At 34.2% G+C, this 20,705-nt stretch overlaps 1 protein-coding gene across 1 annotated transcript; it reads left to right on the top strand.

Moving 5' to 3' along the window:
* On the top strand, positions 8,332–20,313 carry LOC109230958 (villin-3-like). The gene is made up of 23 exons (XM_019396461.1): positions 8,332–8,703; positions 10,534–10,684; positions 10,869–10,968; positions 11,096–11,164; positions 11,242–11,478; positions 11,558–11,735; positions 12,379–12,511; positions 12,739–12,895; positions 12,969–13,116; positions 13,196–13,296; positions 13,384–13,542; positions 14,294–14,362; positions 14,438–14,506; positions 14,604–14,741; positions 16,346–16,474; positions 16,838–16,985; positions 17,094–17,104; positions 17,192–17,332; positions 17,417–17,542; positions 18,143–18,205; positions 18,757–19,048; positions 19,477–19,691; positions 19,774–20,313. Exons 2-23 carry the CDS (start codon positions 10,629–10,631, stop codon positions 19,885–19,887), a joined length of 2,853 nt encoding a protein of 950 aa, XP_019252006.1. The 5' UTR covers positions 8,332–8,703; positions 10,534–10,628; the 3' UTR covers positions 19,888–20,313.

Genomic DNA, 20,705 nt, shown 5'->3' with positions numbered 1-20,705 from the left:
AATTCAAATGTTAAATAATTATTAGAATGACTCAAAACATTATAAGGACCATAAGAAACCCTTACAAAATAGGAAAAATGACACAGTATAGCCGCTGTAAAAGAACAGCTTAAAAAATGTATAAAATTTGTATATTATTTTTGTACATATATACATTATGTATATTACATACAAAAACTATACAAAATTTATATAATTTTTCGGCTACCATATATAAATAGTTTTTGGCACGTACTAAAAGTGATAATATTCCTACAAAATAATGAGGGACAAGTATAATATTGACAATGTATTTTGTTCAAACAAAATACATTGACATGTACACTAATTAACTATTAATATTATGCATTAAGTTTCAAATCCAACTATGAAAAAGGAAAAGAAGAAAAAGAGTAGCAACATTAAATTGACAGTTTAAAACTCACATGAAGTAGTGTGTGGAGGACCTATTTATTTTAGGAGTGAAGAAAAAGTATGTTTTGTGACATTGAAAGAGTTCCTATTTCATTTAGAAAAAAAGAGAAAAAGACATAGACCAACAATGTTGTTTTTGTGCCTCTTTTCCCCTTCCCATTTTCGGAAACAAAAATCCAAAACAATATTCTTGAGAATTTTCAGATGTCAGATTTCAGCTGCTCTATTACTGGCTTTGCAGTCCCAAAAAGAAGACTAAAGTTATCTTGCACTCTTTTACTTTTACAGTAAAATGTGCGTGATCAGCAACATTAGATACAGAAAGGAAATGAAACTTCATGAACGAGGTACCAAACAACGTGATAAAATACACAAAGAAATATATATACAAGATTCCAGAAATCCAAGCAAAAAAGGACTTTTTTCAATGTGTACGGTTGAAATTTATTGAAAACATATAGATGAGTCAATATACAAAATTTGAGGAAGATCGGAGGTGATTTGGGCTGATTTAGTATCAAAAGTCATATTTAAAATTGAGTTAAGAAAAATCTTATGCAACACATGTATCAAATATGTATCACACACACAGAGATATACATGGATATACATGTGATACAAATTTGATACAAATATGATAGATATGTGATACACAGTGTGATATACAAATCATTTTCTTTCATGTTCATCTTCTACTTCAAATTTTCAATTCAAACCACCTCAAAACTTCACCAAATCATCTCAAAACTAAGACTCAAACTCCTTAAGATGTACCCAATCTATTCTAATAACACTCACTCAAAAGAAAACAAAAGTTTTGTATTGTTTTTTGCTACAAATAGCTAATTGGCTAATATTGGTAATATTTGGTTAATATTAGTAATATTTAATTAATTGGCCAAATTTTGTATAAGCTACTTATAAATGGACATAGCTGGTAGTTTCCCCTTTTTTTTTTTTGTTTTGGAGAGAATTTGATGACACGGTCGAGGTGTAGTCAAAACTGATTCAGATAATATGATTGGGCAGTCCGGTGCACGAAATATCCCGCATATAGGCATAGGCAGCCTATTCTGTAGTAAGACCGGGGGTTATTGTGAAGATCAATAATATTATAGATTAGATTATAGTGTGGATATACATTATTAATAATACATCTTGATCTACTTCACATTTGCAAACTATTGACTAATTTATTATTTACCTCACTTGAAAAATTCCCTACAGATCATGTCTAACAATATGAAGATTTTATTATTTTTAGTCTTACTTAAATTTTTGAGTTTAACAAATGACAGTGAGCAGAAAATTTATAATTCCATTACGCTTAAAAACGTTGAATATATTTCTCGATGTAGCCATATGCTGTTTCTTTTGGCTCACATGAAACTAAAAATAGAAAGAAATATAATATTATAATTTATTATCTTAAATTTGCCATGATATTTTTGCGACTACGAAAATATATATTAATGTTAAAATAAAAATTTAAAATATGAAAAAATATCACTTCATTGTGGAAAAAGTAGCACTAAAAATTGGACGAAGGTAATAAGTAGTAAATTTTTCATATTTTGTTTACACAATTAACAAAAAAAAAGGGAATTTTTCTATATATACTATAATGGGAACTAATTTACCTACTTTCTCTAGGTTTTGTAGTTTTCAAAAAGTATCTAAATTTTATTTAACAAATTATATATAATCCTTCCTTAAAAGGCTCTCACCCCATTAATATTGCCTTTAATTAAAAGATTTAATTATATCCTTTCCTTTTTCTCTCTTCTCCTCATTCCTTGCATCCTAATTTCTTTAGTAGATAGATCTCTTTTTCTCTCTCTTTGATAGTTGTACGTCTTCAACAAAAAGCCGGCAATTTTTCTTCATTGTTGAATGATTTTGGATGGAACCATCCAATACTGGATATAACGTCATAAAGAAAAATTTTATGTTCCTATTATTCTTAAAATATTAAGAAAGTGATCCCTAATCTAACAATTCCAATAACACGGGACTGCTTTCCAGAATAGCAACAAAAAAACTTTTTTGTGCAGTTACAAATCTATACACACGGAAATATCACGATATAAAAAATATTCATTTGCTAACCAAGTATCTTGAACAATTCAAAAATCCTTAAACTCTAGCAAAACTATTATTAATAGGATAATGGCTCGTATAAATCCAAATGTGAAATAGGACACAAACTTACAATTGCTCATAGCCATATACAATTAATATACAATTATCATACATTTGGCATACAATTTCTACAACAATTATGATACAAATATAATTATGATACAATCGTGATACAATTCTGAAAAATTATGATATAATTCTGATCTTCATCTTCTTCAAGTTTTACTCTAAACTTAAAGTCTGATACAGTATTATATTATAGTTGTATTGGCATTGTATCAGGTGTTGTTTTAGGTATTGATGTAACACATACAACTTTGATACAATTGTAATATAATTATGAAATAAATCTGGTACAATTATGATACAATTATCATACAATCGTAATATAATTCGAAAACTACTTTTCTTCTTTGAGTTTCGATATAGTTTTACCTAAAACCAACTCTAAAGTTAACCAATCTCCCTCAAAATTGATATATAAATTCAAAAGTATATTCTCAATTGTTTGCAAGAACACCCAATTCAAAACAATTCACAATATTCATAAAACCCGAATATTGATACAATTGTGATACAATTATCATACAATCATGATACAGTTTTGAAACTTCTTCTTTTTCGAGTTTCAATCTGAAATTTTACCTAAAAATAAATCTAAACTTAACCAATCTCCCTCAAAATTGAGATATAAACTCCAAGGTATATTCTCAATCGTTTGCAAGAACACACAATCTAAACAAATCACAAATTCGTAAAATCCAAATATTGAATTCAAAGTTTTTTAATGGTTGTCAATGGAGAATACTTTGTTGCTACAATTTTGGAAATAATATTCATGGAATTGTGTGAAGAGGGAGAGATTTGGATTGATTTGTACGAAGATTAAGAAATTTTTTGAAATCCTTATGAAAATGGGATGCAACGTGATTTAGGGGCTTTGTATATATATGAGGGTTGGGGGGGGGGGGGAGTAACGTGGGATGGGGAAAGGGGCTATTTCAGTTACATCCTAATTTTAAGGGATACTCTCTTTATTAAGGTTTTGTATATCTATCTATATTATTATAAAAGCACGAATAATTTACGCTAATTGTTGAACGACAAAAATATCCTTGAAATATTGATGGACTTTTATATCCTCCCAAAATTAAATTCTATCTTCAAAAGAAAATTTTCACATTGGATAAAATAGTAATCTTTAGCACTTTAAATCAACTCAAACTTTGTTAATGCCACAATCATATGCCGAATTTGTAAAGGACTTCAACTTTAAGATTCATGTATGTGTTCGACTTACGTATCATATATACATGGAAACAAGCACTTGGAAAAACATATTTCACAAGAACAAGGAGACTTTGTATAACCCATATATGTTACTTTAAATAAACCCTTCCTATGGCTAGATTTAATTTTTCTTCACTCAAAGATTATTCTATGTATCTATTTCAATAGCATTTAAGCTTTGGAAATTTCATATCGTCAACTATGTTTGAGCTCATAGGACGAAATCAAATTCTCCTACATTATCATAGAATTAATCAATTCATAAAAGAGGATATAAAAAATTGATGATCGATCAATAGATGTTAATATAATATGTAGTTGTTTCGCATTATGTATTTATTAATTTCCTCTTTGATCTTTCTGAATTTTTATGTATGCTTACGAAATCTTCTTTATGTTTTTTTTTTTTTTTGTGGCTCTTGAGGGAAATTGGGCTATTTTACCAAATTTCTAATGGGAAACTGAGAGCTTTAAAAATAAAGGTGTAAAAGCAATAAGCATAAAAAAATAATGCAAGACCACGTGAAAATAATAAAGGGTCCTATGATGATTGAAATAAGTCGGGGATTTCTTTTTGTTTGAATTCTTATGGAAGAAACTGAACGAATTAGAGTGGAAAATTAATTTTTGAAAGGAGAGGTGACATCACCGGAAAACTTTAAAATGGATATATGGGAGTGGCAAAATATAGCCCCTAAAAGCGTGGATGCACCGACGATGGTGATAAAGCTCAGCGGTGCCGAAATAATCAGATATATAACGTGAGTATGAGAGAGGACAAATCAGTCATACTTCTTAAAAATTAAAAACAAATAGGTTAAAATATTTAAATAATTACAGATTGCATCATAATGAATACATTTTGAATTCAAATATTAGTTTGCTAATAATGCTAATTTATTATATACATACATTAATTGGTATCCATTTTATTACTCTAACAAGTGTTACTATTAGAATACATATGAGACTAAGGTTTAACTATCTGTTGTCAAATTATATGATACTTGACTTGAAACATTCGTGCAACGCACGAGTATAGAGTCTAGTTATTATAAAAGCATGAATACAATGTCAGTTTACAAAAATAACCTTATAATATTAAGTATAATAACTCATAACAAAAGGACATAACCGGAATTCTAGATATTAGTCTTATAATCCTATTAGTTTTAGGATATAATACTACACGTTAGGAATCCTACATAATTACCTTTAGGAATCCTATTAGTATAATTACTTTCTTAAGCTGTCCAATTAAAGTTAATTAAAAATTTATTTCATATAAAATAATTAAAACGAAAAGAGAAAACCATCGACAATCTAAAAATATGAACTAAAACACAAAATCATGTAAAAGCATAAACGTAAGAATAATCTATATCCTACTTTTTCCGATGATAAAACTACACGATAACTTTTGTATTCTTTATCCTAATATTTTAATCATACAACGTCAGGTTTGCCTCTATATTTTCTTTCATACCAAACTATTTGCCATTCTTAATTTTAAATTGATAAGTAATTTATTTAAAAGTTAGCTATTAAATTATACTTTTCTATTATTATAATTTACTATGGCAAAAAATTTCTACAATTAGTATCACCATTAGCGTTTAAAAAGTAATCACTGCTAGGAAAAGTGTAATTATTTAGTCATGTAATCCTATTACTTTTAGGATATACTTTTTAAAAATTTCTATTATTAATTTAATTTGAAAACGTATCCTTATGTCCTATTACTAATTTAATTTGAGAATGTATTATATTGTCCAAATTCATTTAAAAAAAAGAGAGCCTATATTATTATAAAGGCATAAATACAATATTAATATACCAAAATAGCCCTAAAAAATTAAACTAGGGAAAAGACATAACTGCAATAACTTATTTTTTTGGATTACAATACCTTCTATGCTAATTTTAATATTTAAGATTTTAAAATTAATAAAATTTTATCTATTAAATTCTTATTAAAAATATGTAGCAAGGTTTAATAAAATCAATTCCATAAGAATTCTCCGCATTGGCAATACATTACCACTCCATAATGCCCAATACCAAGGAAAAATAAAAGTAATACTAAATAGACTGCATAAATAGTTGAAATTGAGAAAAATAAAAAATACCCCCACGATATTATATTTACTATTTTTTACACAAATAGTATTTTTTAATTAATTTTGGTGTAATATTGAAAAATACCCAATTATTAAACAACAACTAACAAAATATTTAAGACTATAAATGTGTGAGAAAGAGAAAAAAATGGTTGGTAAGAGTCAATACCACTAATGATTCTATATACATAAAGATCTAAAAGCGAAATGTCATGTCATTTTTTTACTCTTTGAAAATAAAATTTATGATGGATAAAATTATAATTATGATTAAATATTCAAAACAAGAGATGAACTAATATAAAGATCTAAATCAACTTAGAATATTATATTATAACAAGTCGACTCTGCTATAACGGGATTATTCTTTCTAAATGCCTCCGGCGGAATCGAAATAATATTTCTATGTCATGCATTACTTGCAAATATCATATCAATTGTAACGACCCGATCGATCGTTTTGAGTTTTTGCACTTTGATCGCTTGTTCTCGGACATGGCTTGCCCCCGTGTGATGTATTATGACTTATGTAAATTGTTGATTTGGTTTTCAGGGTAATTGGAATGAATTTGGAAGAACAGTTCTCAGTTTGAAGCTAGAAATTTGAAAGGTTTGACCAAGATGTGACTTGTTTGTATATGATCTCGGATCGAAATTTTTATGACTCGGTTAGCTTCGGGAGGTGATTTATGACTTAGGAGTGTGATCGGGATGAGTTTTGGAGGTTTGGCGTAGCTTTATGCTTGAATTTGCGAAGTTGATATTTTGGCGATTTTCGGTTGATAGGCGAGATTTGAATATTTAGGCCGGAATGAAATTCCGGAAGTTGCAGTAGTTCCGTTATGTCATTTGGGATGTGTGTGCAAAATTTCAGGTCATTCGGACGTGGTTTGGTTGGGTTTTTCTATTCATTTATATTTAATAATTGTTAGTGAAAGGATTTTGGTTAGTTGGCTGGCCTTGTCTTCACGAGAGGCGCCATCACGACGGGGTCTGGGTTTAGGGTCGTGACAAGTTGGTATCAGAGCCTAGGTTACATAGGTCTCACGAGTCATGAGCAGGTTTAGTAGAGTCTCGCGGATCGGTACGGAGACGTCTGTATTTATCCTCGAGAGGCTGCAAAACCTTTAGGAAAAGCTTCACATTCTTGAAATTCTTATCGTGCGTCCTTTATTCAGCTTGAAAAGTAACTCTTGAAATTCCTTCCACGCGTTCGTATGCGCACATGAGCGCTCAGTATCAGATTTGCATTGATGGCTTGTGATTCCCCGATCGAGGGGCGAGATGTGATCTCTGTGTGTTGATGTTGGGCCAGTCTAGAAAGACTTGAGGCCGGATTGTTACCTATAGCTTAAGCCCTGAGCGGTTTCTTGCGTGAGCACGCGTTTCTAGATCTATATGAGCTGTTGTCCCCTATTAAGGGAAGTAATGACTGGTTAGTACGTGATGAGGGTGATGTGACTGCGAGATGTGATCATATGATTTGGAAGCGTCGAGAAGGGTCTACTGGAGGATAGATGATCTATTAGGTGTTTGATTTCCATTGTGATTGGATGTATAGCCCCGAGTTATGGGTGTGTGAAGAATCTTTTCATGTTTCCTAGTTGGGAGTGAAGTAAATTTCATGTTACGGTATGAGTTTAGACTCAGGAGGACTAAGTGACTGCGTAATGGTTATGATGGTGGAAGGTATATATATAAATGTTAGTTTAAGGTGAAGCAGGTGGGTTATCTCCTGCGAAGTGTTCTGGAGTTGTGTGATCTTTATGTTGTCGGTTAGAAGATCCCATTTACAAGTGAAATATATGTGTGAATTTAATTTGGGTCGCTTAAGAGAGTGGGTCTAATTGTTGCGAGAGTAAATGCGAGATTTGCAGAAGATATGAAGTACCAGATGGTCTGTGTTCCACGAGCTTATGAAGGGTTGAGTAAATCTCACTATGGTATTATGGCAGCAATAAAGTATATGCGTTATGAATTATGGTGTGTGTATTGATCTATGGCTTCGAGCCAAGTGAGGGAGTCTGCTATTGAATAGTTGATTGCACGNCTAATTTAATAATATTTTTTGGCTTTTATATGATTTAAGTGTTTAACCATCACGTGCCATTATTAACGTGCAATGCACGTTCATACACACTAGTAAGTAGTAAATACAGATAGAGAATATAATTTTTAAGAAACCTATAAAAAAATGGTAAATAAGTTTCTATTATAGTATAACTAGGTAAATTTCCCAAAAAAAAAAAAGCCTCAATGGAAAATACTTAGAAAAAAATCAAGAAAAGAAAAAAAAAAACAAGAAAAATCCAAAAAATACAACGAAAAACTGAAGAAAAAGCCAGCATGGCCGGTGCCTCCCTTTCACCTGTCTTAGCAGAAACTCTCTCTTCATCATCATTAACCTTTCTCTCTCTCTCTCTCTCTCTCTATTTCCACAATTATATACATTTTCTCTTCTTCTTCTTCTTGTCTGCAAAAAGAAAAAATTATTACAAAAATTTTCCAGCCAATCTCAAATCTCAAAAGCAAAAAGAGAAACAAAGAAAAAAAAAGGAGGGGCCAAATATACAATCTTGAAACCCCATTACTTACAATTATTCACTTCCTTTTTCATATTTGGCCAGCTTTGCAATATACCCCTTTTTCTCTTTCTTTCATATTTGGCCAGCTTTACATACCCTTTTTGTTTGGAGGGAGAATTGTGGCTTCATAGATCTCTCTCTAGGAAAAAAAGGTGCGATTTCTACAATCATTTTTGAGGTTTTGATCATTTGGGGTTTTGATTTTTTGATCATATTTACCTCAGATCTTCATTTTGTGAATTGAATTTATATGTTTATTTGTTGATTTTATTGTAAAGATCTGTTTTTTATTTAGTTTTCAGTTATATTTCAAATTTGATTAGTTGGTAGGCAGATATTTGTTTGATCTGTGGGTGATTTTGGATGAACTCTTTGTTTAAATGTTTCAAATGGGTTCTGATTGTTTGATTAAAATTGAGCTCTTTGTTTAAATTTATCACAATGGATTCTGATTTTTCTATTAAAACTGAGCACTTTCTTTAAATTTATCACAATGGATTCTGATTTTTTGATTGAAGTTGAGCTCTTTGTTTAAATTTGTCAAATAGGTACTTGAGAATTTGAATTTTTTGGGTTAAAGTTGAGCTCTTTGATTAAATTTGTCAAATGCATCTTATGATTTTTTTTCTTGGTAAAAGTTGTCTTGTGGGTTAGTATTTGGATGAGTATGTTTGATTATTAGGTGATCTTACAATAGATCATTAGTTTTATAAGGTGTACATTATCTATGAGGAATGTTAATTCCGATGTTTACCATGAGTTTTATTTAGTTTAGAGATTTATATGTTAGTCGAAAATGCAGAGAGCTGAGGGTCTATCAAAAACAACCTTTCTGCCCTCCCAGGGTAGGGGTAAGGCTGCGTACATCCTACCCTCCCTAGACCCCACTTGTCGGAATCCACTGGGTTGGTTGTTGTTGTAGTCGAAAATGCAGAGAATGGTTAGTGTTAGAGTAACTCCTATTATTTTTGACAAGTAAAGAACCCTGGTCCATTTTGTAGCAGCTGATCTGCTGCTGTTGCAGCACTTAGCGAACACGTAGGTAGTATTGCGTTCGCGTAGAGTACTACGGGACAGTGGGATTTTACCCTTTGTGTATTTGTATTAAAGGATAGATTGTTGAGTTTCTGAACGGAGCGGAATGGCTATTGAGGATTCATCTAGCTGACCCTACCTGAGTTCAGGATTGAGGCGTAGTTGTTGTTGCTTAGTTTGAGATACAATGCAGTTCATTTAAGAACCAGAGATGTCTGACGTAACGATGCATCTCTGCTTTCTTGATACTTTGACTTATTTTGAGCATAGAGTGTTTGATGAGCATAGAGGAAGAAATGTGAATTGAGGATATTTGTTCTATAGCTTTCACTGCTTTCTCAATCTGTTGGAATTTGATTGGTGCACTCGGAGAAAATATCAGTTGAAACCCTTTTCCAATCTTGTCGGCTCATGGCTGCTTACTTAATCGAGCTATCTATGATAACATGTCCAACTACTCTTCTGCCTGCTTTTGAAAGAAAATATATTGGTTGTAGTTTTATCTTGTTAAGATTGGATTAAGTGACTGATATTTGCTTCTTGAAACTGCAATTATATGCTTAATGTAAGTCTTTATGTTTTCTGGAGAAAGGGAGCTTGTCTAGCGTAAGCTGATTAAAAAATTTCACTTCAACCATCTCCAGATTAGATGCTTATGAAAATATGTAAGAGTACTCAGTGGTGATACTGTAGTGACAGGATTTACAGGTAGGATAGTTTCTAGCTTCTAAATAAGTAAAAGTTGTGTGAAGTTGAAGAAGCTATATCATGGCTTCAGATGTGAAGAACTCTCTATTGTGAAGATTGATTTGTTCCCGTATATATGTTCTTACGAAGATTTCATTATGTTGTGCTACTGTAGATGTTAATGAATTTCCTAGTTTTGTTGCATTTATCGATATGGACTGTATTCCATAATTACTGATGTTCTCATTTCCATTGTACAGTTGGTTTGCTCAGAATATTGAGATAGCTGAGGTTAGGACCTTCGGCATTCCAGTTTCCTTTGTTGAAAGAAGTGTAACAAGAAGGATTTTGCACAATGTCTAGCTCTGCAAAAGCTTTGGATCCTGCATTTCAGGGTGCAGGTCAAAGAGTGTATCCTTATCTGAGTTTCGTATCATTGGTATTTCTTGAGTTCATTCTATTTGATGGATTATGTACAGGAAGCTGGAAGGTGTTTAGTTACTTTCTGACTGTTTGTGAGTGCTTGTAATTTTTTTCTGTTCATAATGTAACTTGGTCTGCAAGAAAATTTTGAAGTCACCTTAACTCTGTTTAGAGGGACCGAAATTTGGAGAATTGAGGATTTCCAACCAGTTCCTTTGCCGAAATCTGATTATGGTAAATTTTACTCGGGTGATTCATACATCATCTTGCAGGTACATATTGATATATAAGTTTTTGGTTTCTTTAAATTTACGGAAATGTTTTATGCGTGTTGAATTCATTGATGGTTAGTGACATTTATATAATCATAACCTGGAATACTTCCATTTTAAATTTCAGACAACTTCAGGAAAGGGAGGTGCTTACTTGTATGATATACACTTCTGGCTTGGAAAGGATACTAGTCAGGTATGAACTCAGTTTCATTCTTCGCTACAGATCATCTTATGTTATTTTCCATTTTCTATAATTGAATGCTTTGTTAGGATGAAGCTGGAACTGCAGCTATCAAAACAGTGGAACTTGATGCGGTTCTTGGAGGGCGAGCAGTACAGTATCGGGAAATCCAAGGTCACGAATCTGACAAATTTTTGTCATACTTTAAACCATGTATTATACCTCTGGAAGGTGGTATTGCATCTGGATTCAAGAAACCAGAGGAGGAAGAATTTGAAACAAGGCTGTATATTTGCAAGGGTAAACGAGTTGTGAGGATGAAGCAGGTACATCTTAACGACTTATGTCTGAGATCGTCAAATTGTGGTTGAATTTTGATTATAACTGAGTTGAAATTGTTGTCAGGTCCCGTTCTCCCGGTCCTCTCTAAATCATGATGATGTGTTCATTCTGGACACTAAAGACAAGATATATCAGTTCAATGGTGCCAACTCCAATATCCAGGAAAGGGCCAAAGCATTGGAAATTATTCAGTTTTTGAAGGAAAAATATCACGAGGGGACATGTGATGTTGCAATAGTTGGTACGTACAAGCCATGAAAAATAGAAAGAGAAGCGGGTCAATTCGTATATATTCCTACACTCCCTTTATCCTAATTTAGATGTCCTTGTTTGACTCTGATTGTTAAAAAGGTTATCTGCCCTTAATTCTGGATTTCTGGTTAATTTAGTTTCTACCCCTTGCAACTAATACATTAAGCAGTTGGTAGCATTTCAGCGTACTTTTCATATGAAAAGTAACTGTCTAATATCATTCTAAACTTTTATTTATTTGACCATCAAAATCGAAGTAGGACACTCATATCAGGATAGATGGAGTAAGTGATATTGTTCATGTAATGTTTGAAAGTTTTCTCAAACGATAAAAGAAACATCACGCTTAAACTTCAGGTGGAAAATTTCAAAAAGTAGAGTTCGCCATTGAATGCTGCCATGCTTTTATGCATATTATCAACCAAGATAGGGAACAAACATTTCGACTTAGTACACTAATGGGGGAATAATCTTTATTGTGATGTCAATACCATATGGTTGGACAGTGTCAGTGTTTATGTTTCCATGTACGGCATCCAGTGCAGCATACCGCTCTTTCTTTACTTTCCTACATTTTATGTGACATACCTGTGGGCTTGACTACTCCATAACTTTTCCACTGTACATCTCAGATGATGGAAATTTGCAAGCTGAGTCTGATTCTGGTTCATTCTGGGTTTTGTTTGGTGGATTTGCTCCAATTAGCAAAAAGGTTGTTACTGAAGATGATATTGTCCCCGAGAAGACACCTCCTAAACTTTACAGGTATTGTGGCCTTCTTTTGTCTTATTTTTGTTATTAGGTTGAGGTTGGTGACTCAATTGTTACTTTTTAAGTAATTCATGTTAACAACTTTGATTCCCTTTCTTCTTCTTTTTTCCCATTTCTATGTCAATTGCAACGCCCTTATGTTGCTACTTTCTCATCACTGGATTTTGTATATCAACATTTTGTTGATGTGGTGCTGAAGTTGATTGTCTCTCATTTTGCAGTATCAATGGTCAAGTTAGTCCTATGGATGGTGAACTTTCAAAGTCCAGCTTGGAAAACAACAAATGCTATCTTTTGGATTGCGGTGCTGAGGTATTTGTTTGGGTTGGTCGTGTAACTCAACTGGAGGAGAGGAAAGCTGCCATTCAAACAGCAGAGGTAGAATTGCTTAATCCACATGTTTCTTGTTTGATATGATTTCTTGTTTCTAAATGGCTCATAATATCCCCAGGAATATCTTGTCTCTCAAAATAGACCCAAGGCAACACGTGTAACCCGGGTTATTCAAGGTTATGAGCCCCATTCTTTCAAGTCCAACTTTGACTCTTGGCCATCAGGATCCGCACCTGCGCCTGAAGAGGGGAGAGGAAAAGTAGCAGGTATATTTACTCTTAACTTGTGAAAAATTGTAATGTTGTTTGTCGTCATTAGTTTTAAGAAGTTGTCGCGTCTTTACAGCTTTGCTGAAGCAACAAGGTGTTGGTGTCAAAGGTGCCAGCAAAAGTGCTCCTGTGATTGAGGAAGTACCTCCATTGCTTGAAGGGGGTGGAAAAGTAGAGGTTCGATCAGCACCCTTCTTTCCATTTCGTCAGCAATGTTTGTGCTGATTTACCAGCTTCTTTAACTGAAAACATGAGATTTATTAGGTTTGGCGCATCAATGGTAGTGCAAAGACACCCGTCCCAAAAGAAGATATTGGTAAATTCTACAGTGGAGATTGCTATATAGTTCTCTACAACTACCACTCTCATGATAGGAGAGAAGATTATTATCTATGCTGGTGGATTGGAAAGGATAGTGTTGAGGTAATGCGGGTTGTCACTGCTAATCAAGGGTGCATGCATCTTTTTCCCCATAAATTTTGTTTGAATAATTAACTTGATATACCATGCCTCTGAGAATTGTAGTTTTCATTGTCTTAACTTGCTTGTGAGCTACATTGTGAAAATGGTGAAAAAAGGAAATGAAACCATACATTGTAATGGTTTACATCTAAGAACTTCAATTGTTTAAATGATTCTCATATGTTTGTACTTTCTTGTGAACTATTCTTCAATAATGCCAGTATAAAGAAAGTCTTACCGATAAAACATGATTTATTACATTAGAGTGAGGTAGATGCTATGTTGCTCGGACTCTCCAAAAAATCAGCCTTGCCCGTGTCGGGTCCTCCAAAAGTGCACCACTTTTGGAGGATCCAACACGCACCTGGCAGCAACTTTGAAAAGTCCGAGCAACATAGGGTAGATGTGATCTTTATAGTAGATGAAGTGATTTAAAGTGAGGTGTGTAGTGTGTTATAGGATGTCAATTCATGGATTAAGTACTATAGGGCAATAATACTATTTGGTTTAGTTTGAAATGTTTGGAGGTTCTGATGTTCTCCACCAGGGAAGGGGTCAAATTAAATCTGAAGGGTCTAAAAAAACCAGCCATGTGCTTTCATCTAGTACCCTTTCTTAGCTTGTGTTTCGTCTTTCTGCTTTGTTGGAGATATGAGTCTGAATGCTTGTTATCCAATTTCCGTACGTGATGAATTCATGTGCTTTGATACAGGAGGACCAAAGCATGGCTGCTCGATTGGCCAATACAATGTGCAATTCGCTTAAAGGAAGACCTGTGCTGGTATTACTCGTCACATATTGGTTATCTTTCTCAAAAAGTCGGTGAGGTTTTAATTTGACATTTAACTTTGTCCAGGGTCGAGTGTTTCAAGGGAAAGAACCTCCACAATTTGTTGCAATCTTCCAGCCCATGCTGGTTCTTAAGGTACCTCTTCATACAGCGTAATACAGGCTGCTGTTGCTGCAGAACTTGATTTTGCATTACATATTCAATAACCCTGATGAATTTCTGTTTTCCTCAGGGTGGTTTGAGCTCTGGCTACAAAAGTTATATTGCTGATAAAGGCTTGAATGATGAAACCTATGCCGCTGATTCAGTTGCACTTATTCGGTTATCTGCAACTTCTGTGCATAATAACAAAGCGGTTCAAGTTGATGCTGTAAGCTTACGGACCTTCAACCTTTTTTTCGCTACTAAAGCTGCTGATAATTTTTTTAGACTTCTAAGCAGAAAATATCCTTTATTCCTATGGTATATGTTCTCCTATCTGCGTTCTTGTTGGTGTTACTTCATACCATCCTTTTAATTGTCGCAAACCACATTGTCAACCTGTTTTTAGATAGATGAGTCGCTACTCTCCAGGTTGATAGAATCTTTCTTCGAGTGCTAACGCCCCTTCTAGTGAAACTTCTACCTCTACTCTATCTGCTGTCTCAGTCTGGGCTTTCTACTACCTTATACGGTGATATCTTTTGCTTTTGCCAAATGTGTCCTTTGCATGCATTATACTGCAGCAATCAAGTTTAGGAGAAGGATAGCTGAGTGCTAGTATGCTCCTTTTCTGGAAATAGTTTTATAATATATTCTTATGAGAAATTATTAAGATTTCTTATGTCTGCTTAGATACCCGGATAAAGCTCAGCATGTTTTTAATCAACTACGTTTCAATACCAAACCAGTTGAGACCTGGTATGGACCTCAGTGCCCACTCTGTTGCGTTCGGGCTTCTTTATTTCAATACCAAATAATGCCTTTAAGGGCAAACTAAGGGTTTTGTAGAACTAGAGGTTCGCTGGATTGCACATTTATTCGACATGGACATAAAAGTTCTTTTCTTGATCAGTAAAAGGAACCAGTAATGCCAGAGGTAGATACTTACTTCTACATATGAGTCTCCAAACCAGAATAAAGGACTCTCTACAAACATCAGACCGGATATAAGTGCTGTAACAACTACTAAGCTGTAGTCCCAAATGTTTATATTGACTGTATAGATCTTTTGCTTCCGTTGTGTTCTTCTCTTAGTTAAGCTACATTAATTTTGAGAGGTTGGTAGGTCTTCTGGTCGTCTCTTTCCATGTGATTGTAGATCTAACCCAGCTCTGTTTATCACTTTAGATTATCATAGTGTTACACCTACTGGCTGGTGCGGTGGAGGTCTACGTTAGATATGGCCAAACCATCTCGAGTAACCTTTTCTCTCATTTTATCTGTCTTCTACGTACCTTACAATCCCAGTTATAATCTTCTCTGTTTTGGTGCTCATAGTTCTAGTAGTTTAATTTTTGCTGTTAATACTTACTTTCTTACTCGTGTTCTAGTGGGTATGAGCTAGTTGCTTCTTGTTTTGATTTGCTCTGGCATTGAGGGGCGGATCTAGGAAGGTAATAGGCCTAATTAAGCTCGAGTAATTTCCAACTGATACCTGAAATACTACTGTTGAAAAAACTCAAAGGCTCAAAACTGTACTTGTTTGCTGCGATTATATTTACTATTTCCTCTTTCTTTGTTATATGTATATCTGTGTACTTTTTGCAGTTATCATATCATTGAAGTTTACTCCAACAAATTGGTTTTAGTGACAAGACCTCTTTAATTCTAATTCAGGAAAATGGACTGGTTTAATCGATGGCACTAATCTGTGATTAGTTAAAGTTGCAATTCTCATCGTATACAAATTACTGAAAATTTTGTGAACTTATGAAAATAAATTTTTCTACCAGGATTACTTATTGTTTCCTTTTCGTGTCTAAACTCTGTCAGGTGCCAGCATCGCTGAACTCTAATGGGTGTTTTCTTCTGCAATCTGGCTCTTCATTATTCAGTTGGCACGGTAACCAGAGTACTTATGAGCAGCAGCAATTAGCAGCTAAGGTTGCAGAATTCTTGAAGGTGAGAAGGGCCCAATCTTTTAAGTACTCTTTGAGAAAGTGCTCATGGTTTCACTTTGAAATATCCAAAAACTTGGAGGGGAAATTAAATTTCTATTCTCAAGCAGATCCCAATGAATTTATGAAAGTTCCCCTAGATAAAGAATTAATAATGAAAGTAAAATATATACATAACTACAGCGAGTGAGTGAGTTTTTTCATGCTAAAAGTTGCTTGAAGTTGTTATCCGGCAATTCTCATGATTCGAGCTAGCATGGAAGGTGACAATCTACTCCAATTGGAAAAAAAATGACACATTTTATCCTGTTTCGTCCTATTGTGTGCTACACGGGACTAATTGAGTCAATTTTCTGTGCAACTTCAGCCAGGAGCGACAGTGAAACACACTAAAGAGGGAACAGAGAGCTCAGCTTTCTGGTTTGCTCTTGGAGGAAAACAAAGTTATACCAGCAAGAAAGTGGCTCCAGAAGTCTCCCGGGATCCCCACTTGTTTGCTTATTCGTTTAATAAAGGTGCATCCATTATCCTATAATTTATTTGATTTTTCATTTGCAATAAGGATTGCTTTCATCTGCTAACGATTTTATTAATGATTTCCATGTTATCACGTTGATATCCAGGAAAATTTGAGGTAATACTCTATAGTATAAATTCTAAATCTCTCAATTTCTGTTCAGCTCCTTTACCTTTTTTAATTTGTTCTATACTCACTTGTTAGGTTGAAGAAATCTACAACTTCTCTCAAGATGATTTATTGACCGAGGACGTCTTACTACTCGATACACATGCTGAAGTGTTTGTTTGGATTGGTCAGTCAGCTGACTCCAAAGAAAAGCAGAGTGCTTTTGACATTGGACAGGTAATTCGCAAGGCTATCATAGGCATTTACTGTTATGTAAGGATGTCTTCTAATTTACATTTTAATCCATTAATATGATTACAGAAATACGTAGAGATGGCTGCATCTTTGGAAGGATTATCACCAAATGTTCCACTCTATAAAGTAACAGAAGGAAATGAGCCTTGCTTCTTTACAACATTTTTCTCATGGGATCCTGCGAAAGCTAGTGTACGTGACTAAACTTCTCGTCTGGTTGTCGTTGTGAGACTTTCTGGCATGAATATTAATATGGAACTCATAGACACTATGTTGATGTCATAGAAGCATTGGTCATCCTTTATTTATTTTTCTTCATAATTTTGGAGAGGAGGAACCGGAGAGATGGTTCAAGAGCTAATACAAATTGCTACAGATTAACTATGTCAAACACTGATAAGTTTTACAGTACTGTTATTATCGGCTGAACTCGATAACCATTTTGATAAACAGCTTCTTCTTACGCTGAAAACCATTCAGCTTCAATAAACCAAAATCATGCACTTACTATAAACAGTCTTGTACAAGACATTAACTGGTCTGTCTTAAAAAGGGATTTTCTGTCAATAGCTTTGTAATAGGGGTTAAACAAACATGTTGAAGCTTCTTCTTTCTCACTGCTGAAGACAAAGTTAAGTGAATAATTTCTACATGGATATTTTAACTGCAATTCTGGTACTCCGCAATATCTGTAGTTGTAAAATATTAGTCTTATCAGTTATGTGTTTTTTCACACCTCTAAGGAATAATATGATCTTTATTTTGCACTAAACTACCTACCTATTTAATCAGGCCCATGGAAACTCATTCCAGAAGAAGGTTATGCTACTCTTTGGGGTTGGTCATGCTTCAGAGGTAATTACTATTCATCGAAGCAAAAATGTATATATGCTCAATTTATTTTGTACTTGCAAATGTTTTTCCGTTTCTGTCATCTCAAGACATCTGAAATCCATGAATCGCGTAGTTGATAATTCCTTTCGGAGACCAATCTAGCATGTGCAATGCTGTACTTTTTCCTATCTAAGATGGCCATACTAGAAGTGTAATGAAGATAATCTTTTCGGTTGGCGTTCCCTGGCCCCAAGTTTCATATCTCTGTCTGGGTTTACTTAAAGATCATATTAGAAAAGAAAAACAAGAAGAAAGTGATATAACAACAGAAGGTGGAACGGGAGGAGGAACCATAATTTCAAATAAAATGATGTTCAGGTATTAAGATGTTTCAGATTTAAAGGAAGGTTTTCTGAAAGAATGTACAGAAGTATAATAATCAGTGTCCTCATGGTTATTGATTGTGAAGAATTAAGGGTTGATTTCTGTCATTATCAACCAAACAGTGAAGTGATAAATCTCCAATGTTCAAAATTTTTCCAATGTGCTTAACGGCCTGCTGTATATTTCAGAATCAGCAAAGGTCAAATGGGTCAGGTGGGCCAACCCAAAGGGCTTCAGCCTTAGCTGCTTTGAACTCTGCTTTCAGTTCCCCATCTCCTCCAAAATCTAGTTCTGCAACAAGGCCTGCTGGAACAAGTTCGGCTTCACAAAGAGCAGCTGCGATTGCTGCATTATCTGGTGTTCTTACAGCCGAAAAAAAGCAGTCATCTGAGGGTGGTTCTCCTGTCCGTTCAAACAGAAGCTCACCTGTCCGGTCAAACAGAAGCTCTCCTGTCCGATCAGCAGACTCTGGCCCTGCTGGTATAAAAATCTTCTTTGCTCTTCCTTGTGCTATTAGCTTTCGGTGCATTCTCCATTTTTGTGTCTTGCGGATCTCTTCTATTATTGTATCACGAGATCTTGTGCGACTTCAAAATCTTTTTTTTTCTTAAATCTTGTGCTTTTAAATCAAACATTTTTAAGTTCTTGTGCCTGAAATTATCTCTGTATGCGTGCATGCATAAATTATGCTGATGATTCTATTTATGCATGTATTATGTCTGTTTGTTGTTCTTGAAGTGTTACGATAGCAAGTTAATGTGCATAACCTGGAATTTAATGTTATTGAGGGAAGTATTGGCTGCATGAAAAATGAAATTTGACAGTTAATCGTTCTACATAGCATTACCTTTAAGTTCAATTCTTGGAGTAGTTTAACATACCTCGATGCTTATTTTCCGCCAAAGCAGAAAGTGATCTTTCTACTGCTGAGGTCCAAGATTCTGAAAAAGCTTCAGAAGCTAAGGAGATTGTCGAGCCCGCAGAGTCTGATGGGTCAGAACCGAAGCCAGAAGCAGAGCAGGATGAGGGTGGAAATGAAAGCGGTCAGGCTATATTTAGCTATGAACAGCTGAAGGCCAAATCTGACAACCCTGTCACTGGGATTGATTTTAAGCGAAGAGAGGTTTGTTGCTCAAATACTGTTGACATTTCTATATTTGGGATACACTCGATTCCTTCTCTTATTTCTTATGGTCTTCATTCAGGCTTATCTTTCGGATGAGGAATTTGAGTCTGTACTTGGTATGAAAAAAGAAGCATTCTATAAGTTGCCTAAATGGAAGCAAGATATGCACAAAAGAAAAGTCGATCTCTTCTAGAATCTGCATTGGAAATCAAATGGCGTTCCATGCTACCATCTCCATCTTGCAATTCTCAACATTCGTTTGACATGTTTTTCGCCAGAGCAACCTACTTTTATAGGTACATATTGCCTGGATTGTGTATGTAGCATTTTTTTTTCCGTCGTCTTCTCTCAATGACCATAGCTCGTGATAGTTTTATTTTTACGATTATGTGATGCCTGCTTGAAGTTTGGTTTTTGGTTGAAAGTCAGCAGCCAGATTGATTCTTTGATTTGATCAGTGTATCTGAGTTTGTGTTCATGGAAGTCTTGTCTCTTTCGAGTCATGTATTTGTTAATTAAAGGGTGTATACTTTATATGTTGTAACCGATACAAAAGCAATATAACATTTGGGTTTGCCATCAAGAGACCTATTTGGTTATGTTATTCTTTGTTTTTTAATACCGGTGGTATTCAGGCCAACTTGCATGCAGCTCGACTATTCTATTGGGTACTTGCTTTGGTTATGTTATTCTTCGTTTTAATACCGGTGGTATCAAGGCTAGCTTGCATGCAACTCGACTATTCTACGCATGCAACTCGGCTATTGTTATGTTATTCTTTTTAAGGCTTGGTTCACACATTGGCTATTGAGATTTCTGTCACATGTATGTGAGTTTTTGGGTGGTAATGGTATTGATTGTACTTTGATCTAAGCTTAGCTTTATAGTTGATCGAGATCTTGACCAGTATTATTTTCTTTTCTTTTTCGATTTCGATCAATCTTTATAAAACAACTTTGTATAAACCATCATATATTTTAGAAGCATAAAACAATAACATAAGAAATCAGT

The sequence above is a fragment of the Nicotiana attenuata genome, chromosome 8, assembly GCF_001879085.1.
Source record: "Nicotiana attenuata strain UT chromosome 8, NIATTr2, whole genome shotgun sequence".
Taxonomy (NCBI): domain Eukaryota; kingdom Viridiplantae; phylum Streptophyta; class Magnoliopsida; order Solanales; family Solanaceae; genus Nicotiana; species Nicotiana attenuata.
Note: the sequence above shows the minus strand (reverse complement) of the source record. Positions and strands in the feature narration are given on the sequence as shown.